This window comes from Salvelinus fontinalis, chromosome 7 (assembly GCF_029448725.1).
Source record: "Salvelinus fontinalis isolate EN_2023a chromosome 7, ASM2944872v1, whole genome shotgun sequence".
NCBI lineage: Eukaryota > Metazoa > Chordata > Actinopteri > Salmoniformes > Salmonidae > Salvelinus > Salvelinus fontinalis.
In genome coordinates, this window is record NC_074671.1 from 56,312,877 (window position 1) to 56,339,776 (window position 26,900).

The window sequence follows — 26,900 nt, forward strand, 5'->3', positions numbered from 1 at the left end:
CTACCTGTTGTATTCGGCGCATGTGACAAATCACATTTGATTTGATTTGAATCTGTGGCTGCTTCAGGGGATTTCAGCACCTTGGACAGCACCCACCAGATAGAGCACAACTACGTGTCCATCTGTTATCATCTGGAAATGACTTTTTCTCTGCTCCCTTCCTCCCTGCCTCCATTCCTCCCTCCTTCCCTCTTTACCTCCCTCTATCCCTTCCTCCATTCCTCCCTCCTTCCCTCTTTACCTCCCTCTATCCCTTCCTCCATTCCTCCCTCCTTCCCTCTTTACCTCCCTCTATCCCTTCCTCCATTCCTCCCTCCTTCCCTCTTTACCTCCCTCTATCCCTTCCTCCATTCCTCCCTCCTTCCCTCTTTACCTCCCTCTATCCCTTCCTCCATTCCTCCCTCCTTCCCTCTTTACCTCCCTCTATCCCTTCCTCCATTCCTCTCTCCTTCCCTCTTTACCTCCCTCTATCCCTTCCTCCATTCCTCTCTCCTTCCCTCTTTACCTCCATCTATCCCTTCCTCCATTCCTCCCTCCTTCCCTCTTTACCTCCCTCTATCCCTTCCTCCATTCCTCCCTCCTTCCCTCTTTACCTCCCTCTATCCCTTCCTCCATTCCTCCCTCCTTCCCTCTTTACCTCCCTCTATCCCTTCCTCCATTCCTCTCTCCTTCCCTCTTCACCTCCCTCTCTCCCTTCCTCCATCCCTCCCTCCTGCTCTCTTTCTCCTTTTCCTTTCTGTTATCCCTCCCTACTTGCCCAGTGAAAAAAGGCTGAATGAATTGAGGACAATCCTTATCAGTCAGTAGACTATTTTCCGAATGAAACATCAAAGACTTTGTGTGGATTTAGAATCTGAATTAGGAGGGTGAAAATGTGAAGGGGATTCAATTGAATGGTGAACTTAATGGTTCCTTGGCTAAAATGCACTGAATGAGCTTGACGGCAAGCTGCAGGCTAAAACAGCAGGCTACTATCGACATCAAGATGAAACGTGGGGTACATCAAATACCGGAGCAAAAAGTGGTGTTGTCATTTCGAATGGGAAGATAACAGCGCTGATAGAAATCTCATGTGGTTGTACTGCCACACAAACACTCACGCGCGTGCGCGCGGGCAGCTGGTCTGTCTTCAACCCGCGCTGTCACAGACTGACAGAGCGGGCCGACTGTTCTCAGTTGCACGCGCTCCCCTCTCGTCCTCCGTTGATATCAAGCGTTCCTCTGCCTTCCTTATTATTTATTTATGAGTAGCCTAACTTAGAAAAAGAAACAGAGAGGCAGCAACCGGATTGCAATACCAGCGTAATGCAGGAAAATAACAAGTCCAAGGAAAGAGGGGGAAACGGAAAAAAAGACGGGGAAAGAGAGAGAAAATTCTGTTTTTCTGACGTGCGGACGTTTCTCCTCTCTTCCTTTATTATATAATATTTACAGCATGTCTTTTCTTTGTTTGTTTCAACTTAAAGAGAGAAAACAACAACATCAGGTGGACTTCAGTATTTAAAACAAATCAACTCCAAGACAAGCCACGAGTGAGGAAAGAAAACGAGCGATGCTTCCTCGTCTTCTCTCTTATTCTCTCCCCTCCTCTTCTTTTCTCTTCTCTCCTCGCTTTTCTTTCGAAGCAACACAATGGAGTATTTGTGTCTACTTGGTCGATGGATGTGCAACTACTTTATACCCAGGAGAATTCGCCCATCTCCTTTTTTCACCGGGAGATTTCTCCCGCTGTTGGTTTTCCTCCATGGCTTCGTTTTCCATCCCGACCCGTGCCTCTCCCACCCCCAGCCATGTCACATCCTGGCTCGGATCGGACACACGGTTCGTCTCGGTGCTCTGCTTCCCACCGTACAACCAGCCAGGGTACAGAACGCTCTGAACAGAGCGTTGACCAGCCTGAAGCACCGGGCTGGAGAAGGCAACCCGCCTCTTCTGCCCTACAACCTCACCCTGGAGGTAACAGGATCATTCATTCATTCATTAGTTCATTCATAAAAGAGTTCATGTCTCTGTAATGCTCTCATGTGGATCATCCATCCATAATTCATTCATTCATTTGGCAACTAGCCATTCAGTCAGTTAGATTGCGTCTGAAATGACACCCTAATCCCTACACTTGTATGGGATAGGGTGCTTTTAGGGAATAGGGTGTAATGTCAGACACTCTCTTCCTTCCCTGTCTGGAGGTGGTGTCTCGGTCCCCGTCTGGTGGCGACCCTGTCTCCTTGTCCAGGTGTGTGTGTCAGGAGCTGGTTGTGCGAGGGGTGACAGGTGTCCTGGCCTTCCCTCGTTCACCAGAGGAGCTCATCCACATCGACTTCCTGTCCTCCTTCCTGGAAATACCTTTTATATCACTACTGGAGGATCTAGAACCACTCGGAGTTAAGGTAAGACCTAGACCCACTCAGAGTTAAGGTAGGATCTAGACCCACTCAGAGTTAAGGTAAGACCTAGACCCACTCAGAGTTAAGGTAAGATCTAGAACCACTCAGAGTTAAGGTAGGATCTAGACCCACTCAGAGTTAAGGTAAGACCTAGACCCACTCAGAGTTAAGGTAGGATCTAGACCCACTCAGAGTTAAGGTAAGACCTAGACCCACTCAGAGTTAAGGTAGGATCTAGAACCACTCACAGTTAAGGTAGGATCTAGACCCACTCAGAGTTAAGGTAGGATCTAGACCCACTCAGAGTTAAGGTAGGATCTAGACCCACTCAGAGTTAAGGTAGGATCTAGACCCACTCAGAGTTAAGGTAGAATCTAGACCCACTCAGAGTTAAGGTAGGATCTAGACCCACTCAGAGTTAAGGTAGGATCTAGACCCACTCAGAGTTAAGGTAAGACCTAGACCCACTCAGAGTTAAGGTAGGATCTAGAACCACTCAGAGTTAAGGTAGGATCTAGACCCACTCAGAGTTAAGGTAGGATCTAGACCCACTCAGAGTTAAGGTAAGACCTAGACCCACTCAGAGTTAAGGTAGGATCTAGAACCACTCAGAGTTAAGGTAGGATCTAGACCCACTCAGAGTTAAGGTAAGACCTAGACCCACTCAGAGTTAAGGTAGGATCTAGAACCACTCAGAGTTAAGGTAGGATCTAGACCCACTCAGAGTTAATGTAGGATCTAGACCCACTCAGAGTTAAGGTAGGATCTAGACCCACTCAGAGTTAAGGTAGGATCTAGACCCACTCAGAGTTAAGGTAGGATCTAGACCCACTCAGAGTTAAGGTAAGACCTAGACCCACTCAGAGTTAAGGTAAGATCTAGAACCACTCAGAGTTAAGGTAGGATCTAGACCCACTCAGAGTTAAGGTAAGACCTAGACCCACTCAGAGTTAAGGTAGGATCTAGACCCACTCAGAGTTAAGGTAAGACCTAGACCCACTCAGAGTTAAGGTAGGATCTAGAACCACTCACAGTTAAGGTAGGATCTAGACCCACTCAGAGTTAAGGTAGGATCTAGACCCACTCAGAGTTAAGGTAGGATCTAGACCCACTCAGAGTTAAGGTAGGATCTAGACCCACTCAGAGTTAAGGTAGAATCTAGACCCACTCAGAGTTAAGGTAGGATCTAGACCCACTCAGAGTTAAGGTAGGATCTAGACCCACTCAGAGTTAAGGTAAGACCTAGACCCACTCAGAGTTAAGGTAGGATCTAGAACCACTCAGAGTTAAGGTAGGATCTAGACCCACTCAGAGTTAAGGTAGGATCTAGACCCACTCAGAGTTAAGGTAAGACCTAGACCCACTCAGAGTTAAGGTAGGATCTAGAACCACTCAGAGTTAAGGTAGGATCTAGACCCACTCAGAGTTAAGGTAAGACCTAGACCCACTCAGAGTTAAGGTAGGATCTAGAACCACTCAGAGTTAAGGTAGGATCTAGACCCACTCAGAGTTAATGTAGGATCTAGACCCACTCAGAGTTAAGGTAGGATCTAGACCCACTCAGAGTTAAGGTAGGATCTAGACCCACTCAGAGTTAAGGTAGGATCTAGACCCACTCAGAGTTAAGGTAGGATCTAGACCCACTCAGAGTTAAGTTAGGATCTAGACCCACTCAGAGTTAAGGTAGGATCTAGAACCACTCAGAGTTAAGGTAAGACCTAGACCCACTCAGAGTTAAGGTAGGATCTAGACCCACTCAGAGTTAAGGTAAGACCTAGACCCACTCAGAGTTAAGGTAGGATCTAGACCCACTCAGAGTTAAGGTAGGATCTAGACCCACTCAGAGTTAAGGTAGGATCTAGACCCACTCAGAGTTAAGGTAAGACCTAGACCCACTCAGAGTTAAGGTAGGATCTAGAACCACTCAGAGTTAAGGTAGGATCTAGACCCACTCAGAGTTAAGGTAGGATCTAGACCCACTCAGAGTTAAGGTAAGACCTAGACCCACTCAGAGTTAAGGTAGGATCTAGAACCACTCAGAGTTAAGGTAGGATCTAGACCCACTCAGAGTTAAGGTAAAACCTAGACCCACTCAGAGTTAAGGTAGGATCTAGAACCACTCAGAGTTAAGGTAGGATCTAGACCCACTCAGAGTTAAGGTAGGATCTAGACCCACTCAGAGTTAAGGTAGGATCTAGACCCGCTCAGAGTTAAGGTAGGATCTAGACCCACTCAGAGTTAAGGTAGGATCTAGACCCACTCAGAGTTAAGGTAGGATCTAGACCCACTCAGAGTTAAGGTAGGATCTAGACCCACTCAGAGTTAAGGTAAGACCTAGAACCACTCAGAGTTAAGGTAGGATCTAGAACCACTCAGAGTTAAGGTAGGATCTAGACCCACTCAGAGTTAAGGTAGGCTCTAGACCCACTCAGAGTTAAGGTAGGATCTAGACCCACTCAGAGTTAAGGTAGGCTCTAGACCCACTGAGAGTTAAGGTAGGATCTAGACCCACTCAGAGTTAAGGTAGGATCTAGACCCACTCAGAGTTAAGGTAGGATCTAGACCCACTCAGAGTTAAGGTAGGCTCTAGACCCACTCAGAGTTAAGGTAGGACCAAGAACCACTCAGAGCTAAGATGGGACCTAGAACCATTCAGAGCTAAGGTATAGGAACCTTTTACTGGAGGACCTAGAACCACTAAGAGTGATGATTTTCATATGTTTACAGACGGAGTGATTAGTTTCATATCTTTACAGATGGAGTGATTAGTTTCATTTCTTTACAGACGGAGTGATTAGTTTCATATCTTTAAAGACGGAGTGATTAGTTTCATATCTTTACAGATGGAGTGATTAGTTCCATATCTTTACAGACGGAGTGATTAGTTCCATATCTTTAAAGACGGAGTGATTAGTTTCATATCTTTACAGATGGAGTGATTAGTTCCAAATCTTTAAAGACGGAGTGATTTGTTTCATATCTTTACAGACGGAGTGATTAGTTCCATATCTTTACAGATGGAGTGATTAGTTCCAAATCTTTACAGACGGAGTGATTAGTTTCATATCTTTAAAGACGGAGTGATTAGTTTCATATCTTTACAGATGGAGTGATTAGTTCCAAATCTTTAAAGACGGAGTGATTTGTTTCATATCTTTACAGACGGAGTGATTAGTTCCATATCTTTACAGACGGAGTGATTAGTTCCATATCTTTACAGACGGAGTGATTAATTCCATATCTTTAAAGACTGAGTGATTTGTTTCATATCTTTACAGACGGAGTGATTAGTTCCATATCTTTAAAGACGGAGTGATTAGTTCCATATCTTTACAGACGGAGTGATTAGTTTCATATCTTTAAAGACTGAGTGATTAGTTCCATATCTTTACAGACGGAGTGATTAATTCCATATCTTTAAAGACGGAGTGATTAGTTCCATATTTTTAAAGACGGAGTGATTAGTTCCATATCTTTACAGACGGAGTGATTAATTCCATATCTTTACAGACGGAGTGATTAGTTCCATATCTTTACAGACGGAGTGATTAATTCCATTTCTTTACAGACGGAGTGATTAGTTCCATATCTTTACAGACGGAGTGATTAGTTCCATATCTTTAAAGACGGAGTGATTAGTTCCATATCTTTACAGACGGAGTGATTAATTCCATATCTTTAAAGACGGAGTGATTAGTTCCATATCTTTAAAGACGGAGTGATTAGTTCCATATCTTTACAGACGGAGTGATTAGTTCCATATCTTTACAGACGGAGTGATTAATTCCATATCTTTACAGACGGAGTGATTAGTTCCATATCTTTACAGACGGAGTGATTAGTTCCATATCTTTAAAGACGGAGTGATTAGTTCCATATCTTTACAGACGGAGTGATTAATTCCATATCTTTAAAGACGGAGTGATTAGTTCCATATCTTTAAAGACGGAGTGATTAGTTCCATATCTTTACAGACGGAGTGATTAGTTCCATATCTTTACAGATGGAGTGATTAATTCCATATCTTTAAAGACGGAGTGATTTGTTTCATATCTTTACAGACGGAGTGATTAGTTCCATATCTTTACAGACGGAGTGATTAGTTCCATATCTTTACAGACGGAGTGATTAATTCCATATCTTTAAAGACTGAGTGATTTGTTTCATATCTTTACAGATGGAGTGATTAGTTTCATACCTTTACAGACGGAGCGGTTGTGTGTGTGTTAGTATTCCTAGTGGCAGCCTAAGCTGTGTGCCAGTCAGTCACTCTCGTCTCAGACATGTCCTCATCTCTACGCCTGAGCAGCCAACTGCAACACACACACACACACACACACACACACACACACACACACACACACACACACACACACACACACACACACACACACACACACACACACACACACACACACACACACACACAAACACACAAACACACAGGCTCAGGACTCAAGAGAAAGACTGTGGTAGGAAGAAAGAGAGAGAGCCAGTCAGCGAGATAGAGAGAAGGAGGAGTGTGAGGAAGGGAGAGAGGGGGAGGGGGGTAGAGAGAGAAAGAGAGGGGGGAGAGGAGGGAGGACTAGGCTGAATAGAGTGTAATCTGTCATGCTATTGGAAAAGTGAACCAAATCAGAACTGAACTCTGTCTAGTTCTGGCCACAGAAGAGGGAGGAGATGAGGAGGAGAGTAAGAGAGAGGGAGGAGATGAGGAGGAGGGGACGACAGGGAGGAGATGAGGAGGAGGGGAAGAGAGAAGGAGGAGATGGGGAGGAGGGGAAGAGAGAGGGAGAAGATGATGAGGAGAGGACGAGAGGGGGGAGATGAGGAGGAGGGGATGAGAGGGAGGAGATGAGGAGGAGGAGGAGGAGGAGAAGAGAGAGGGAGGAGAAGAGGAGGAGGGGAACAGAGAGGGAGAATATGAGGAGGAGGGGAAGAGAGAGGGAGGAGATGAGGAGGAGAGGAGCAGAGAGGGAGAAAATGAGGAGGAGGGGAAGAGAGAGGGAGGAGGGGAACAGAGAGGGAGAATACGAGGAGGAGGGGAAGAGAGAGGGAGGTGCAGAGGAGGAGGGGAACAGAGAGGGAGGATATGAGGAGGAGGGGAAGAGAGAGGGAGGAGCAGAGGAGGAGGGGAACAGAGAGGGAGAATATGAGGAGGAGGGGAAGAGTGAGGGAGGTGCAGAGGAGGAGGGGAACAGAGAAGGAGGATGTGAGGAGGAGGGGAAGAGAGAGGGAGGTGCAGAGGAGTAGGGGAACAGAGAGGGAGGATATGAGGAGGAGGGGAAGAGAGAGGGAGGAGCAGAGGAGGAGGGGAACAGAGAGGGAGAATATGAGGAGGAGGGGAAGAGAGAGGGAGGAGATGAGGAGGAGGGGAGCAGAGAGGGAGAAAATGAGGAGGAGTGGAAGAGAGAGGGAGGAGATGAGGAGGAGGGGAGCAGAGAGGGAGAATATGAGGAGGAGGGGAAGAGAGAGGGAGGAGATGAGGAGGAGGGGAACAGAGAGGGTGGATATGATGAGGAGGAGAAGAGAGAGGGAGGAGAGAGGAGGAGGGGAGCAGAGAGGGAGGATATGAGGAGGTGGAGGAGAAGAGAGAGCGAGGCACTTAGCGCTAGCAAGCTAACGGATACATGCCAATGGGTGGTTCTTTTAAGACTGTCTATCTGTCTGTCTGTGTGTCTGTATGTCTGTCTGTATTTGTGTGTGTGCGTGTGAATGTGAATGTACAGACCTACACACCCAGAAGTGTGTGACTTGGCAGATGAGAGTGATAATTCCTCCTAATGTACTTTAGATAATTACAATGATAGAATGACCTGAATAAATAAATCACACTGACGGAGGAGAGGGTGTAGGGAGGAGTGGAGAGGATGGAGGGGAAGGGAAGATGAGGAAGAAGATGGAGGAGAGAAGGAATATGGAGAGGATGGAGGAAAGGAGGGGAGGTGAGAGGGGGAAAGTGGAGAGGATGAAGGAAAGGAGAGTATAAGAGGAAAGTGGAGAGGAGAGGAGTGGAGAGGAGGAAAGTGGAGAGGATGGAGGAGAGATGGAGAGTGGAGATGAGGATGAAGGAGAGGAGGGGATATGAGCAAAGTGGAGAGGATGGAGGAGAGTAAGGAAGAGGAGAGGAGAATAGGAACGTGGAGAGGATGGGGGAGAGGGGGGGAGAGAAGAGGAAAGTGGAGGGGATGGAGGAGTGGAGAGGAGAGAAGAGGAAAGTGGAAAGGATGGAGGAGAGGAGGGGAGAGAAGAGGAAAGTGGAGAGGATGGAGGAGTGGAGAGGATGGAGGAGAGGAGAGGAGAGGTGAAGAGGAAAGTAGAGAGGATGGAGGAGAGGAGGGGAGAAGATAGGATGGAGGGGAGGAGAGGATGGAGGAGAGGAGAGGAGAGGTGAAGAGTAAAGTGGAGAGGATGGAGGAGAGGAGAGGAGAGAAGAGGAAAGTGGAGAGGATGGAGGAGTGGAGAGGATGGAGGAGAGGAGAGGAGAGGTGAAGAGGAAAGTAGAGAGGATGGAGGAGAGGAGGGGAGAAGAGAGGATGGAGGAGAGGAGAGGAGAGGAGAGGAGAATAGGAAAGTAGAGAGGATGGAGGAGAGGAGAGGAGAGAAGAGGAAAGTGGAGAGGATGGAGGAGTGGAGAGGATGGAGGAGAGGAGAGGAGAGGTGAAGAGGAAAGTAGAGAGGATGGAGGAGAGGAGGGGAGAAGATAGGATGGAGGGGAGGAGAGGATGGAGGAGAGGAGAGGAGAGGTGAAGAGTAAAGTGGAGAGGATGGAGGAGAGGAGAGGAGAGGAGAGGAGAATAGGAAAGTAGAGAGGATGGAGGAGAGGAGGGGAGAAGAGAGGATGGAGGAGAGGAGAGGAGAGGAGAGGAGAATAGGAAAGTAGAGAGGAGGGGAGAAGAGAGGATGGAGGGGAGGAGAGGACAGAGGAGAGGAGAGGTGAAGAGGAAAGTGGAGAGGATGGAGGAGAGGAGAGGAGAGGAGAGGATGGAGGAGTGGAGAGGAGAGGAGAGGAGAGGAGAGGAGAGGTGAGGTGAATAGGAACGTGGAGAGGATGGGGGAGTGGATAGGATGGAGGAAAGGAGAGGAGAGGTGAAGAGGAAAGTAGAGAGGATGGAGGAGAGGAGGGGAGAAGAGAGGATGGAGGGGAGGAGAGGATGGAGGAGAGGAGAGGAGAGGAGAGGATGGAGGAGAGGAGAGGAGAGGTGAAGAGGAAAGTGGAGAGGATGGAGGAGAGGAGAGGAGAAGAGAGGAGAGGAGAGGAGAGGAGAGGAGAGGAGAGGAGAGGAGAGGAGAGGATGGAGGAGAGGAGAGGATGGAGGAGAGAAGAGGATGGAGGAGTGGAGGGGAGAAGAGAGGATGGAGGAGAGGAGAGGATGGAGGAGAGGAGGGGAGAAGAGAGGAGAGGATGGAGGAGAGGATAGGAGAGGAGAGGATAGAGGAGAGGAGGAGATAAAAAGTGCTTATTTCATCATCAGTATCATTCCAGGTGCTTTGGCTAGTCTATAAACAGCCATGGGTGTGTCCCAAAAAAGTGCACTATAGGTAATAGGGTGCCATTACATCCAGTAACCATAGAGTACGATAGAGATGGGCCGTATTACATTGTGTTGCACCATTGAGGACTTCCAGCATTTTAATGTAATCAACTGGGTGGGACTTCCAACTTCATTGGCTGATCCCTCCTGGTGACCCTGTTGGAGTCCAAACGAGATATCAGGATCAGCCAATCGTGAAGAAAAAATGTACTATCTTCAAAATGGAGAATAGCGCTGCCAATGCTGCCACAGATGCTATATAATGGCACAGATACAAAGATGAGTCGTCTATCCATCTCTATGTCTGTAACTAAGGTTTGGAGTTGTTCTTGGGGAGATCACATGATTAGATGTCACTGTTTGTTGAGAACTAACTCTCCTCCATTATGATCTGTCCATCCAGCGCTCTTTCATTTCCTCTCATTCTTCCCTTCCTCACTGTAGAAATAGAGGACTAGAACATTAAAAAGCTAATTTAGTCTCCCTGAATGTAATCACATTTAATCCTCAAACCCTGATTATGAATGAATGGAGGCACTGTTGCCAAGTGCTGGTCTTTCAAAGACACACACACACACACACACACACACACACACACACACACACACACACACACACACACACACACACACACACACACACACACACACACACACACACACACACACACACAAACCTCAAATACACTACACGTTTGAAAGTTCTCCTGCAACAGGGTGATTATATTTAAATCCTACTGTACATCTGTATGCATGCACACCCACTCCACACGCTCACACACACACGCACGCACGCACACACACACACACACACACACACACACACACAACCTGTCACAGACCTATCTTAATATACAATGTCATAGACCTATCTTAATGAACAATGTCATAGACCTATCTTCCTAAACAATGTCATTGTCACGCCCTGGCCTTATTATTCTTTGTTTTCTTTATTATTTTAGTTAGGTCAGGGTGTGACATGGGGAATGTTTATGTTTTGTTGTTTTGGGTGTTTATTTGGTAAAGGGGTTAATGGTTGTAGTGTATGGTTTTGTGTTGAGTGTAGATGTCTAGTATTGTCTATGGTGGTTAGTATTCTAGGAGAGTCTATGGTTGCCCGAATGAGTTCCCAATTAGAGACAGCTGATTTCGGTTGTCTCTGATTGGGAGCCTTATTTAGGGTAGCCATAGACTCTCATTGGTTGTGGGTAATTGTCTATGTCAGAACGTTTGTAGCCTGTCTGTCTATGCACAACGTTTGTAGCTTCACGGTCGTTTTGTTCAAGGGGGGGGTTATGTCACGCCCTGGCCTTATTATTCTTTGTTTTCTTTATTATTTTAGTTAGGTCAGGGTGTGACATGGGGAATGTTTATGTTTTGTTGTTTTGGGTGTTTATTTGGTAAAGGGGTTAATGGTTGTAGTGTATGGTTTTGTGTTGAGTGTAGATGTCTAGTATTGTCTATGGTGGTTAGTATTCTAGGAGAGTCTATGGTTGCCCGAATGAGTTCCCAATTAGAGACAGCTTCTTTCGGTTGTCTCTGATTGGGAGCCTTATTTAGGGTAGCCATAGACTCTCATTGGTTGTGGGTAATTGTCTATGTCAGAACGTTTGTAGCCTGTCTGTCTATGCACAACGTTTGTAGCTTCACGGTCGTTTTGTTGTTTTGTTTGTTTGTAATAGTGTTTTTTCGTTCCATGTTCATCTTCGTTCGTTTCATTAAAAGAGAAGATGTATTCTTATCCAGCTGCGCCTTGGTCCTCATTCTCTCCAGTACACGATCGTGACAGTCATAGACCTATCTTAATGATCAATGTCATAGACCTATCTTAACAAACAATGTCATAGACCTATCTTAATAAACAATGTCATAGAACTATCTTAATATACAATGTCATAGACCTATCTTAATAAACAATGTCATAGACCTATCTTAATATACAATGTTATGGGCCTATCTTAATATACAATGTCATAGACCTATCTTAATAAACGATGTCATAGACCTATCTTAATAAACAATGTCATAGAACTATCTTAATATACAATGTCATAGACCTATCTTAATAAACAATGTCATAGACCTATCTTAATATACAATGTCATAGACCTATCTTAATAAACAATGTCATAGACCTATCTTAATAAACAATGTCATAGAACTATCTTAATATACAATGTCATAGACCTATCTTAATAAACAATGTCATAGACCTATCTTAATATACAATGTCATAGACCTATCTTAATAAACAATGTCATAGACCTATCTTAATAAACAATGTCATAGACCTATCTTAATATACAATGTCATAGACCTATCCTAATAAACGATGTCATAGACCTATCTTAATATACAATGTCATAGACCTGTCTTCGTAAACAATGTCATAGACCTATCTTAATAAACAATGTCATAGAACTATCTTAATATACAATGTCATAGACCTATCTTAATAAACAATGTCATAGACCTATCTTAATATACAATGTCATAGACCTGTCTTCGTAAACAATGTCATAGACCTATCTTAATATACAATGTCATAGACCTGTCTTCGTAAACAATGTCATAGACCTATCTTAATATACAATGTCATAGACCTATCTTAATATACAATGTCATAGACCTATCTTAATATACAATGTCATAGACCTATCTTAATATACAATGTCATAGACCTGTCTTCGTAAACAATGTCATAGACCTATCTTAATATACAATGTCATAGACCTATCTTAATAAACAATGTCATAGACCTGTCTTCGTAAACAATGTCATAGACCTATCTTAATATACAATGTCATAGACCTATCTTCATAAACAATGTCATAGACCTGTCTTCGTAAACAATGTCATAGACCTATCTTAATAAACAATGTCATAGACCTATCTTAATATACAATGTCATAGACCTATCTTAATAAACAATGTCATAGACCTATCTTAATAAACAATGTCATAGAACTATCTTAATATACAATGTCATAGACCTATCTTAATAAACAATGTCATAGACCTATCTTAATATACAATGTCATAGACCTATCTTAATAAACAATGTCATAGACCTATCTTAATAAACAATGTCATAGACCTATCTTAATATACAATGTCATAGACCTATCCTAATAAACGATGTCATAGACCTATCTTATTATACAATGTCATAGACCTGTCTTCGTAAACAATGTCATAGACCTATCTTAATATACAATGTCATAGACCTGTCTTCGTAAACAATGTCATAGACCTATCTTAATATACAATGTCATAGACCTATCTTAATATACAATGTCATAGACCTATCTTAATATACAATGTCATAGACCTATCTTAATATACAATGTCATAGACCTGTCTTCGTAAACAATGTCATAGACCTATCTTAATATACAATGTCATAGACCTATCTTAATAAACAATGTCATAGACCTGTCTTCGTAAACAATGTCATAGACCTATCTTAATATACAATGTCATAGACCTATCTTCATAAACAATGTCATAGACCTGTCTTCGTAAACAATGTCATAGACCTATCTTAATAAACAATGTCATAGACCTATCTCCATAATTTGCACATTTGTGGCCTGCTGGAGGTCATTTTGCAGGACTCTGGCAGTGCTCCTCCTTGCACAAAGGCGGAGGTAGCGGTCCTGCTCCTGGGTTGTTGCCCTCCTACGGCCTCCTCCACGTCTCCTGATGTACTGGCCTGTCTCCTGGTAGCGCCTCCATGCTCTGGACACTACGCTGACAGACACAGCAAACCTTCTTGCCACAGCTCGCATTGATGTGCCATCCTGGATGAGCTGCACTACCTGAGCCACTTGTGTGGATTGTAGACTCCGTCTCATGCTACCACTAGAGTGAAAGCACAGCCAGCATTCAAACGTGACTAAAACATCAGCCAGGAAGCATAGGAACTGAGAAGTGGTCTGTGGTCACCACCTGCAGAACCACTCCTTTATTGGGGGTGTCTTGCTAATTGCCTATAATTTCCACCTTTTGTCTATTCCATTTGCACAACAGCATGTGAAATTTATTGTCAATCAGTGTTGCTTTCTAAGTGGACAGTTTGATTTCACAGAAGTGTGATTGACTTGGAGTTACAATGTGTTGTTTAAGTGTTCCCTTTATTTTTTGAGCAGTGTATATATATATATATATATATATATATATATATTTATATATATATATTTGTATACCGTTTTTGTGGTTGTTGTTCTAATCCCACTGCCCGCAAGTCGTCGTGATGACGTCAAGTTCACCACCCCCTACCCTGTCCATTGGTTGCGCCTGTTGGTCTGCGCTGTGCGGAGCTTGAGCACTCCCGGGTTGCGTTTGTTTCCCTGTCTGCCCGGTACGGAGACTGACACACCCGGTATCCAAACATGAATAGCTGGAGATGCTTTCGCTGGTCGAGTGTGTAGCTCGTGTCCTAGTTTATATATCAACAGTAATGCCACAACACCAGAACATTTGATTATAATACTTGAGTTACATCATCATCAATATTCGGTCTGATTGGCTGATACGAGCAGCAGAGAGAGACAGAAATACGTAGAGAGGAGAGGCTGCATCAATGACCCTCCGACCCAGCTCCACCCCTTCCTCAGTCGGGAGTTTTACATGTGTGCCAGGGCAGCAGCAACGCAGGTAGTCGACACTAGATAACCACCATGTACTAATATATCCACACAAGCCAATAGCCAGCCAGCTAGACCCCCCTCTTTTCCCCATGTCAACCACCTCTTTCAGGGGCATTATAACTAGTTTGTTTACAATTTTTTGTTGCAGAAATAAATAGGCCTATGCTCAAAAATCGAATTTCGAGCAATGAATTATGAAAATTGTTTGGTTTTTTTAAGGCGAGCGGGGGGGCTGCCCCCTGAAAGGTCTGTACACGGCTCTGTATATTTTATATATATATATTTGATTTATTTCACCTTTATTTAACCAGGTAGTCCAGTTGAGAACAAGTTCTCATTTACAACTGCGACCTGGCCAAGATAAAGCACAGCAGTGCGACAAAAACAACAACACAGAGTTACACATAAACAAACGTACAGTCAATAACACAATAGAAAAGAAAAATAGAAAGAATCTATGTACAGTGTGTGCAAATGTAGAAGAGTAGGGAGGTTGGCAATAGATAGACCGTAGAGGCGAAAATAGTTACAACGTAGCATTAAGTGATAGATGTGCAGATGATGATGTGCAAGTAGAGATACTGGGGTGCCAAAGAGCAAGAGGGTAAGTAACAATATGGGGATGAGGTAGTCGGGTGTGCTATTTACAGATTGCCTGTGTACAGGTACAGTGATCGGTATATGGGGTATTTAAGAGTGGATAGTGTCTATTTCCACGAGATAAAAGCTTGTTTCAGTGTGTCTCTGTGTGTTTGTGCTGACTGAGGCTGAGAAACATCCCATTCATATTCACATCTGATCTGGTGAGACAGATGGAGAGAGAGTGAGAGAGGGGGTGGAGGGAGATGAGAGGAGGGAGAGGAGAGGGGGAGGACGGAGGGAAGTTGTGTGAGTCAGGGTGTTCCAGATGTTCTCTCAGATTGTCCTTCACAACCAGCCAACTGCTTAACTCTGGAGATCCACAGGGGAGTTTAGAGACCACAACTAAATGCATGCACACACACATACACACACACGCAAGCATGCACACACACACACACACACACAAACACACACACACACACACACACACACACACAGACAGACATACTTTACGTCTATCAGAGTGTTGTTGCTTTACGTCTATCAGAGTGTTGTTGCTTTACGTCTATCAGAGTGTTGTTGCTTTACGTCTGTCAGAGTGTTGTTGCTTTATGTCTATCAGAGTGTTGTTGCTTTATGTCTATCAGAGTGTTGTTGCTTTACGTCTATCAGAGTGTTGTTGCTTTACGTCTATCAGAGTGTTGTTGCTTTACGTCTATCACAGTGTTGTTGCATTACATCTGTCAGAGTGTTGTTGCTTTACGTCTATCAGAGTGTTGTTGCTTTACGTCTGTCAGAGTGTTGTTGCTTTACATCTAACCTATTATTGTTGTTTTACATCTATCAGAGTGTTGTTGCTTTACATCTGTCAGAGTGTTGTTGCTTTACGTCTATCAGAGTGTTGTTGCTTTACGTCTATCAGAGTGTTGTTGCTTTACGTCTATCAGAGTGTTGTTGCTTTACGTCTATCAGAGTATTGTTGCTTTATGTCTATCAGAGTGTTGTTGCATTACGTCTATCAGAGTGTTGTTGCTTTACGTCTATCAGAGTGTTGTTGCTTTACATCTATCCTATTATTGTTGCTTTACGTCTATCAGAGTGTTGTTGCTTTACGTCTATCAGAGTGTTGTTGCTTTACATCTATCCTATTATTGTTGCTTTACGTCTATCAGAGTGTTGTTGCTTTACGTCTATCAGATTGTTGTTGCTTTACGTCTATCAGAGTGTTGTTGCTTTACGTCTATCAGAGTGTTGTTGCTTTACGTCTATCAGAGTGTTGTTGCTTTATGTCTATCAGAGTGTTGTTGCTTTACATCTGTCAGAGTGTTGTTGCTTTACATCTGTCAGAGTGTTGTTGCTTTACGTCTATCAGAGTGTTGTTGCTTTATGTCTATCAGAGTGTTGTTGCTTTACGTCTATCAGAGTGTTGTTGCTTTACGTCTATCAGAGTGTTGTTGCTTTACGTCTATCAGAGTGTTGTTGCTTTACATCTGTCAGAGTGTTGTTGCTTTATGTCTATCAGAGTGTTGTTGCTTTACATCTATCAGGGTGTTGTTGCTTTACGTCTATCAGAGTGTTGTTGCTTTACGTCTATCAGAGTGTTGTTGCTTTACGTCTATCAGAGTGTTGTTGCTTTACGTCTATCAGAGTGTTGTTGCTTTACATCTGTCAGAGTGTTGTTGCTTTACATCTATCCTATTATTGTTGCTTTACGTCTATCAGAGTGTTGTTGCTTTACGTCTATCCTATTATTGTTGCTTTACATCTGTCAGAGTGTTGTTGCTTTACATCTATCCTATTATTGTTGCTTTACGTCTATCAGAGTGTTGTTGCTTTACATCTATCCTATTATTGTTGCTTTACGTCTATCAGAGTGTTGTTGCTTTACGTCTATCCTATTATTGTTGCTTTACATCTGTCAGAGTGTTGTTGCTTTACATCTATCCTATTATTGTTGCTTTACGTCTATCAGAGTGTTGTTGCTTTACATCTATCCTATTATTGTTGCTTTACGTCTATCAGAGTGTTGTTGCTTTACGTCTATCCTATTATTGTTGCTTTACATCTGTCAGAGTGTTGTTGCTTTACATCTAACCTTTATTGTTGCTTTACATCTCTCAGAGTAATGTTGCTTTACGTATTTTATGGTATTGTTGCTTTAGACCTGAATGTAAACTAACTGGCTGACAGACAATAGCAGCGTTGCTGAGTGCTCAGATTGATCGCAGTCCATAATATGATTAAATAGAGAAAGAGACAGCCAACACACACACACAGTATCTAGACAAAAGAGAGTGTATATTTGCATAAGTGGGTATTAGAGGCCCATGGACAGAGGAGCTAGATAGGAGAGATACAGTAAGACTTAGCGATCTCTCCCTCTTTCTGTCACTCTCTCCCCGTCTCTCTCTATCTCCCTCCCTCCTCTCTCCCCCTTCTCTTTCTCGCTCTCTCTCTCTATCTCCCTCCCTCCCCCTCTCTTTCTCTCTCTCTCTCTCTCTCTCTCTCTCTCTCTCTCTCTCTCTCTCTCTGTCAGTAAGTGTCCCTGGTCTGTACGTTCATAACTTATGTCTTATCTCCTGTTTCTAACTCTCTGAGTAAACTTTTTTAATTATCACTATCTTATCCTCTGAGATGTAGCTTTGGCAGTGTTTGTGTTCGTGCTCGCCTGCTTACGTGTCTGGGAACTGTATGTCTGGGATGTGTGTGTGTGTGTGTGTGTGTGTGTGTGTGTGTGTGTGTGTGTGTGTGTGTGTGTGTGTGTGTGTGTGTGTGTGTGTGTGTGTGCGTGCGTGCGTGCGTGCGTGCGTGCGTGCGTGCGTGCGTATCTGACAGTTTGGGACGGAACTACTGTTTTAGCAGGATAAGACTCCTCAGAGGAGACAGGGAGGAGAGAAGGAGGGATAGAGAGAGGGAGGAATCGGCAGTGACTGTTACAACAATCATCTCTCATTTTTATGGTTCAATCAAGTATCCTCGAAGCAGAAACATTTAAATCACTTTGATACGTGAAACACTATAAAAACATACCCAGGTCTCAAATGACAAAGAATTATAAAGAAAAGGGAATAAGTTGAGACATTACCATTCTAAATTAATTCCATTATCGATTAATGCATTATGGAAGTTAGTCAAATGATACCGTCATATCCACAGTCTCTCCTGTCAGAAAGCTGGGAGTTCTATTGGAAATGTTCTAACCTTGTCTGAGACCTAGAAAGTCGACTGTCGCTTCTGCTCTGGAGGCTTGCTGCGCTACAGTCCGAGTGAGTGTGTGGAGACAGGGTTATAAAGGGTGTGTAATTCCATCTGTCAGACCATGTTACACTGGGTGACTCTCTGACTGTGTGTGTGTATGTATGTGTGTGTGTGTGTGTGTGTGTGTGGTTGCATGTGTGTGTTTGTGTGTGTTTGTGTGTGTGTGTGTGTGTCCGATAACCGCTCATTTCTATTCCATACCTTTCTCATTTCCTCCTTCTCTCATTTCCCATGTCTACCTGGTGTTGCAGAGAGAAACTCATATCTCAACAGTTTCTCCTACAGTGGTCCAGACATAGAAGAGAAACAACAGGATTCATTTGATTATTCTTAGTTTTTACTTCTCCAATGGTTTTTCTTTCTCATTTATCAGAGCCTCTGAGTTATTTTAGCCTGCTGCGTCTGTGTATCTGTGTCTGTATATATGTGTGTGTGTGTGTGTGTGTGTGTGTGTGTGTGTGTGTGTGTGTGTGTGTGTGTGTGTGTGTGTGTGTGTGTGTGTGTGTGTGTGTGTGTGTGTGCCTGTGTATGTTTTAGCTTTTTGTCACTAATCCACAGTGGATAAAATGCCAACCCCGGACTGTGTCCTTCCTCTCTAATTAAGGGAAACTGCATTAATCAACTAGCTAACAAGGAGAAAATAGAGTTGTCAGCACTGTGTGAACCTCCTAGTATAGAGCTGACTATTTCACTGTGTGAACCTCCTAGTATAGAGCTGACTATTTCACTGTGTGAACCTCCTAGTATAGAGCTGACTATTTCACTGTGTGAACCTCCTAGTATAGAGCTGACTATTTCACTGTGTGAACCTCCTAGTATAGAGCTGACTATTTCACTGTGTGAACCTCCTAGTATAGAGCTGACTATTTCACTGTGTGAACCTCCTAGTATAGAGCTGACTATTTCACTGTGTGAACCTCCTAGTATAGAGCTGACTATTTCACTGTGTGAACCTCCTAGTATAGAGCTGACTATTTCACTGTGTGAACCTCCTAGTATAGAGCTGACTATTTCACTGTGTGAACCACCTAGTATAGAGCTGACTATTTCACTTTGTGAACCTCCTAGTATAGAGCTGACTATTTCACTGTGTGAACCACCTAGTATAGAGCTGACTATTTCACTGTGTGAACCACCTAGTATAGAGCTGACTATTTCACTGTGTGAACCTCCTAGTATAGAGCTGACTATTTCACTGTGTGAACCTTCTAGTATAGAGCTGACTATTTCACTGTGTGAACCACCTAGTATAGAGCTGACTATTTCACTGTGTGAACCTCCTAGTATAGAGCTGACTATTTCACTGTGTGAACCACCTAGTATAGAGCTGACTATTTCACTGTGTGAACCACCTAGTATAGAGCTGACTATTTCACTTTGTGAACCTCCTAGTATAGAGCTGACTATTTCACTGTGTGAACCACCTAGTATAGAGCTGACTATTTCACTGTGTGAACCTCCTAGTATAGAGCTGACTATTTCACTGTGTGAACCACCTAGTATAGAGCTGACTATTTCACTTTGTGAACCTCCTAGTATAGAGCTGACTATTTCACTGTGTGAACCACCTAGTAAAGAGCTGACTATTTCACTGTGTGAACCTCCTAGTATAGAGCTGACTATTTCACTGTGTGAACCTCCTAGTATAGAGGTGACTATTTCACTGTGTGAACCTCCTAGTATAGAGCTGACTATTTCACTGTGTGAACCTCCTAGTATAGAGCTGACTATTTCACTGTGTTTCCTCGGCATTCAACAGCCTAACAGGGAAGACACATGGACCAACGTATATTAACTGACTATCTGATTCTCTCCTGGCTGACAAACTGAAACCACTGACTAGATTATATCCACCTGCTAGTTGGACTAACAACATTCACAGTCAGAATGGAATGTCAGATGTTGTGTTCCGTGAATGTCATTCTGTTTGTTATTTTCTCTGTCTGTGTGTCGTTCTGTCACTTTAAAGGTCTTCACAGTGAAGACCTTCCTCTTTTACTCTCTCTCTCTCTCGCTCTCTCTCTCTCTCTCGCTCTCTCGCTCTCTCAAAATCAAATCTCTTTCGCTCTCTGAAGTGTGTTAAAATCTGATAGTGCCAAATTCCCAAATGTTACTCTACATTTGAGAACCATATGCACTTCATTGGAGAATAATTTATGCCATTCACCCCCCACCCCCCACCCCCCACCCACCACACACACACACACATACACACATGCATGCAAGCACACCTGCCAATGTCTCTCCCATCGCCTCACGCCACCAAACACTGTTCACTTGGAGCAGACAGCGTGAAAATGTCAGAGACAAACACCCAACACACATGAGATTTGAATTTACCATGAAATCATGTTATCAGAAAAAAACAGAGCTGAGAGGAGAGGAGGGGAGAAGAGAGGAGAGGAGGGGAGCAGAGAGGAGAGGAGGGAAGAAGAGAGGAGAGGAGAGGAGGGGATAAGAGAGGAGAGGAGGGGAGAAGAGATGAGAGGATGGGATAAGAGAGGAGAGGAGATGAGAGGAGAGGAGAGGATGGGAGGGTAGAAGAGAGGAGAGGAGGGGAGAAGAGAGGAGAGGAGAGGAGGGGAGGGGAGAAGAGAGGAGAGGAGGGGAGAAGAGAGGAGAGGGGGGGAGAAGAGAGGAGAGGAGAGGAGGGGAGAAGAGAGGAGAGGAGGGGAGAAGAGAGGAGAGGAGGGGAGAAGAGAAGAGAGGAGGGGAGAAGAGAGGAGAGGAGGGGAGAAGAGAGGAGAGGAGAGGAGGGGGGGAGAAGAGAGGAGAGGAGAGGAGGGGAGGGGAGAAGAGAGGAGAGGAGGGGAGAAGAGAGGAGAGGAGAGGAGGGGGAGGAGAAGAGAGGAGAGGAGAGGAGGGGAGGGGAGAAGAGAGGAGAGGAGGGGAGAAGAGAGGAGAGGAGGGGAGAAGAGAGGAGAGGAGAGGAGGGGAGAAGAGAGGAGAGGAGGGGAGAAGAGAAGAGAGGAGGGGAGAAGAGAGGAGAGGAGGGGAGAAGAGAGGAGAGGAGAGGAGGGGAGAAGAGAGGAGAGGAGAGGAGGGGAGGGGAGAAGAGAGGAGGGGAGGGGAGAAGAGAGGAGAGTAGGGGAGAAGAGAGGAGAGGAGAGGAGGGGAGAAGAGAGGAGAGGAGAGGAGGGGAGGGGAGAAGAGAGGGAGTAGGGGAGAAGAGAGGAGAGGAGGGAGAAGAGAGGAGAGGAGGGGAGAAGAGAGGAGAGGAGGGGCGAAGAGAGGAGAGGAGAGGAGGGGAGAAAAGAGGAGATGAGAGGATGGGCGGGGAGGGGATAAGAGAGGAAACGACAGGAGAGGAGATGAGGGAAGAAAAGAGGAGAACAGAGGACAGGAGAGGACAGGAGAGGAGGAGAGGATAGGAGGGGAGAAGAGAGCAGATGAGAGGAGAGGAGAGGAGGGAAGAAGAGAGGAGAGGAGGGAAGAAGAGAGGAGAGGAGAGGAGAGGAGAGGAGAGGAGAGGAGAGGAGAGGAGAGGAGAGGAGAGGAGAGGAGAGGAGAGGAGAGGAGAGGAGAGGAGAGGAGAGGAGAGGAGAAGAGAGTGGTTGTCAGGTAGCTAGCTTCTGAGAAATAATGTGATAGTGCCAGTTACTTGTGTTTTGTCCCACCCTCCTTATTTTCAATACTTCACACTTTGTTGTGGATGAAGTTTGTAACGCAAGCAGGCACAAAGTATAATTCATGTTTAAATATTCTGGGCAGAAAGATCTGACTATCTCCAGAACACACACACACCGTCTACCTGAATGTGAGCAGTCTATAGTAGCAGTCTACTTACTATGGAGATGAGATCCCGAGAGAAGATCATCTAATTCCACTAAATTAAACATTCATTTCAATTTGATCGTTAATCTTGCCTACATTATCTGCCGTTTCATACATTAACATTCTGTCTCAGGCCATGCTGAGCGCTGACTCACACACACATTCATTCCTTTAACACACACACACACACACGTATACACACACACACGCACACACACACTGAGAAAGATCTACCATAGGCAATTGATTATGAAGCTAAATGAGTTGTGACTTTGAGTTCAGTCTTCTCAGTCAGGGATAGATGACTACTTTGTGTTTGTTTCTCTGTTCTTGAAACGTGTCTGTAATCTGAAGTGTTGAAATTCTCTCCTCTGGTCTGGACCACTCTGCTGTCTCTGTCTCTGAAAAGGACAGAGTTATGCTCCTCCTCTTAAAGGAGTATAGAATATAGTGTCAATTCTTCCTGTGTAGGAGGTTAATGACTGATAAATCAAGCACTCAAAACCATTTCCACAATCAGGCTCTCATAACAGTTCATCGTTAGGGCCAGGAGTTTTTCCATAGAATTTGGCCTCAACAGAAGAATCTTATCTGTAATTCAGTCATTTTTACTGAACACACATCTTCCCCTCAAACGGCCTTTTTCCACCCAGTTATATCATATATAATTGAACATCACAGAGCTCCACTTCTGAAGAACAAGGGCAGTTTGTCACAAAATGACCATGCATTCTATTATAAATCTAATATCACACCGTCCCTCACTCTCTCACTCTTTCTGTTCTCTTTCTCTCCCCCCTTTCTCCACCTCGCTCTGTCCTTAAGTCTCTCTCTCTCTCCTTCTCTCTCCCTTCTCATTTCTCTTTAACAGATATGGATGATGGGTATTCAGGGTGGAGAACTCTGCTGATTGGTTGAATCAGGGCAGGTCATTTGCCACACACACACATACAAACACACACACACCCTCACACACACACACTCACACACACACACTCTCACACATACACAGACACACTCACTCACTCACACACACATACAAACACACACACACAAGTCCCAAAATGACTCCCATCTTTCTGGTTTATTGCATTACTCCTAAGTGTCTGACTCCACAGAAAATGAGGGATCATTTTTATTAGGAAATATCACACACACACACACACACACACACATACACACACACACACACACACACACACACACACACACACACACACACACACACACACACACACACACACACACACACACACACACACACACACACACACACACACACCAACAAATAAACAACCAAACCTCCCCAAAAGCTCCAGACACCTCATTAGGCGGTGTAGTGTCCTGAGGTGTAGTAAATAAACATGCTGTTTCCTGTGACACTCCCAGTGTGGGTAGCAGTAATGACATCACACTCCCAGTGTGGGTAGCAGTAATGACATCACACTCCCAGTGTGGGTAGCAGTAATGACATCACACTCCCAGTGTGGGTAGCAGTAATGACATCACACTCCCAGTGGGGAAAGCAGTAATGACATCACACTCCCAGTGGGGAAAGCAGTAATGACATCACACTCCCAGTGGGGAAAGCAGTAATGACATCACACTCCCAGTGTGGGTAGCAGTAATGACATCACACTCCCAGTGGGGAAAGCAGTAATGACATCACACTCCCAGTGTGGGTAGCAGTAATGACATCACACTCCCAGTGGGGAAAGCAGTAATGACATCACACTCCCAGTGGGGAAAGCAGTAATGACATCACACTCCCAGTGTGGGTAGCAGTAATGACATCACACTCCCAGTGGGGAAAGCAGTAATGACATCACACTCCCAGTGTGGGTAGCAGTAATGACATCACACTCCCAGTGGGGAAAGCAGTAATGACATCACACTCCCAGTGGGGAAAGCAGTAATGACATCACACTCCCAGTGTGGGTAGCAGAAATGACATCACACTCCCAGTGGGGAAAGCAGTAATGACATCACACTCCCAGTGTGGGTAGCAGTAATGACATCACACTCCCAGTGGGGAAAGCAGTAATGACATCACACTCCCAGTGGGGAAAGCAGTAATGACATCACACTCCCAGTGTGGGTAGCAGTAATGACATCACACTCCCAGTGGGGAAAGCAGTAATGACATCACACTCCCAGTGTGGGTAGCAGTAATGACATCACACTCCCAGTGGGGAAAGCAGTAATGACATCACACTCCCAGTGGGGAAAGCAGTAATGACATCACACTCCCAGTGTGGGTAGCAGTAATGACATCACACTCCCAGTGGGGAAAGCAGTAATGACATCACACTCCCAGTGTGGGTAGCAGTAATGACATCACACTCCCAGTGGGGAAAGCAGTAATGACATCACACTCCCAGTGTGGGTAGCAGTAATGACATCACACTCCCAGTGGGGAAAGCAGTAATGACATCACACTCCCAGTGGGGAAAGCAGTAATGACATCACACTCCCAGTGTGGGTAGCAGTAATGACATCACACTCCCAGTGGGGAAAGCAGTAATGACATCACACTCCCAGTGTGGGTAGCAGTAATGACATCACACTCCCAGTGGGGAAAGCAGTAATGACATCACACTCCCAGTGGGGAAAGCAGTAATGACACCACACTCCCAGTGTGGGTAGCAGTAATGACATCACACTCCCAGTGGGGAAAGCAGTAATGACATCACACTCCCAGTGTGGGTAGCAGTAATGACATCACACTCCCAGTGGGGAAAGCAGTAATGACATCACACTCCCAGTGTGGGTAGCAGTAATGACATCACACTCCCAGTGTGGGTAGCAGTAATGACATCACACTCCCAGTGGGGAAAGCAGTAATGACATCACACTCCCAGTGTGGGTAGCAGTAATGACATCACACTCCCAGTGGGGAAAGCAGTAATGACATCACACTCCCAGTGTGGGTAGCAGTAATGACATCACACTCCCAGTGGGGAAAGCAGTAATGACATCACACTCCCAGTGTGGGTAGCAGTAATGACATCACACTCCCAGTGGGGAAAGCAGTAATGACATCACACTCCCAGTGTGGGTAGCAGTAATGACATCACACTCCCAGTGGGGAAAGCAGTAATGACATCACACTCCCAGTGGGGAAAGCAGTAATGACATCACACACTCCTAGTGGGGAAATCAGTAATGACATCACACACTCCTAGTGTGGGTAGCAGTAATGACATCACACTCACAGTGTGGGTAGCAGTAATGACATCACACTCCCAGTGTGGGTAGCAGTAATGACATCACACTCCCAGTGTGGGTAGCAGTAATGACATCACACTCCCAGTGTGGGTAGCAGTAATGACATCACACTCCCAATGTGGGTAGCAGTAATGACATCACACTCCCAGTGTGGGTAGCAGTAATGACATCACACTCCCAGTGTGGGTAGCAGTAGAAACATCACACTCCCAGTGTGGGTAGCAGTAATGACATCACACTCCCAGTGTGGGTAGCAGTAATGACATCACACTCCCAGTGTGGGTAGCAGTAGAAACATCACACTCCCAGTGTGGGTAGCAGTAATGACATCACACTCCCAGTGTGGGTAGCAGTAATGACATCACACTCCCAGTGTGGGTAGCAGTAATGACATCACACTCCCAGTGTGGGTAGCAGTAATGACATCACACTCCCAGTGTGGGTAGCAGTAATGACATCACACTCCCAGTGTGGGTAGCAGTAATGACATCACACTCCCAGTGTGGGTAGCAGTAATGACATCACACTCCCAGTGTGGGTAGCAGTAATGACATCACACTCCCAGTGTGGGTAGCAGTAGAAACATCACACTCCCAGTGTGGGTAGCAGTAATGACATCACACTCCCAGTGTGGGTAGCAGTAATGACATCACACTCCCAGTGTGGGTAGCAGTAATGACATCACACTCCCAGTGTGGGTAGCAGTAATGACATCACACTCCCAGTGTGGGTAGCAGTAATGACATCACACTCCCAGTGTGGGTAGCAGTAGAAACATCACACTCACAGTGTGGGTAGCAGTAATGACATCACACTCCCAGTGTGGGTAGCAGTAATGACATCACACTCACAGTGTGGGTAGCAGTAATGACATCACACTCCCAGTGTGGGTAGCAGTAATGACATCACACTCCCAGTGTGGGTAGCAGTAATGACATCACACTCCCAGTGTGGGTAGCAGTAATGACATCACACTCCCAGTGTGGGTAGCAGTAATGACATCACACTCCCAGTGTGGGTAGCAGTAATGACATCACACTCCCAGTGTGGGTAGCAGTAGAAACATCACACTCCCAGTGTGGGTAGCAGTAATGACATCACACTCCCAGTGTGGGTAGCAGTAATGACATCACACTCCCAGTGTCGGTAGCAGTAATAACATCACACTCCCAGTGTGGGTAGCAGTAATGACATCACACTCCCAGTGTGGGTAGCAGTAGAAACATCACACTCCCAGTGTGGGTAGCAGTAATGACATCACACTCCCAGTGTGGGTAGCAGTAATGACATCACACTCCCAGTGTGGGTAGCAGTAATGACATCACACTCCCAGTGTGGGTAGCAGTAATGACATCACACTCCCAGTGGGGGTAGCAGTAATGACATCACACTCCCAGTGTGGGTAGCAGTAATGACATCACACTCCCAGTGTGGGTAGCAGTAATCACATCACACTCCAAGTGTGGGTAGCAGTAATGACATCACACT

The 26,900-nt window shown here is 45.0% G+C and overlaps 1 protein-coding gene across 1 annotated transcript in view; it reads left to right on the forward strand.

Moving 5' to 3' along the window:
• Nucleotides 1-767: 767 nt before the first annotated feature.
• LOC129859804 (glutamate receptor ionotropic, NMDA 3B-like) overlaps nucleotides 768-26,900 on the forward strand; it is a 64,639-nt gene continuing 38,506 nt past the window's right edge. Inside the window, exons 1-2 of the mRNA XM_055929929.1 lie at nucleotides 768-1,956; nucleotides 2,187-2,387. Coding sequence (XP_055785904.1) covers nucleotides 1,633-1,956; nucleotides 2,187-2,387 — 525 coding nt within the window. The 5' untranslated portion in view covers nucleotides 768-1,632. The remainder of the gene's footprint in view (nucleotides 1,957-2,186; nucleotides 2,388-26,900) is intronic.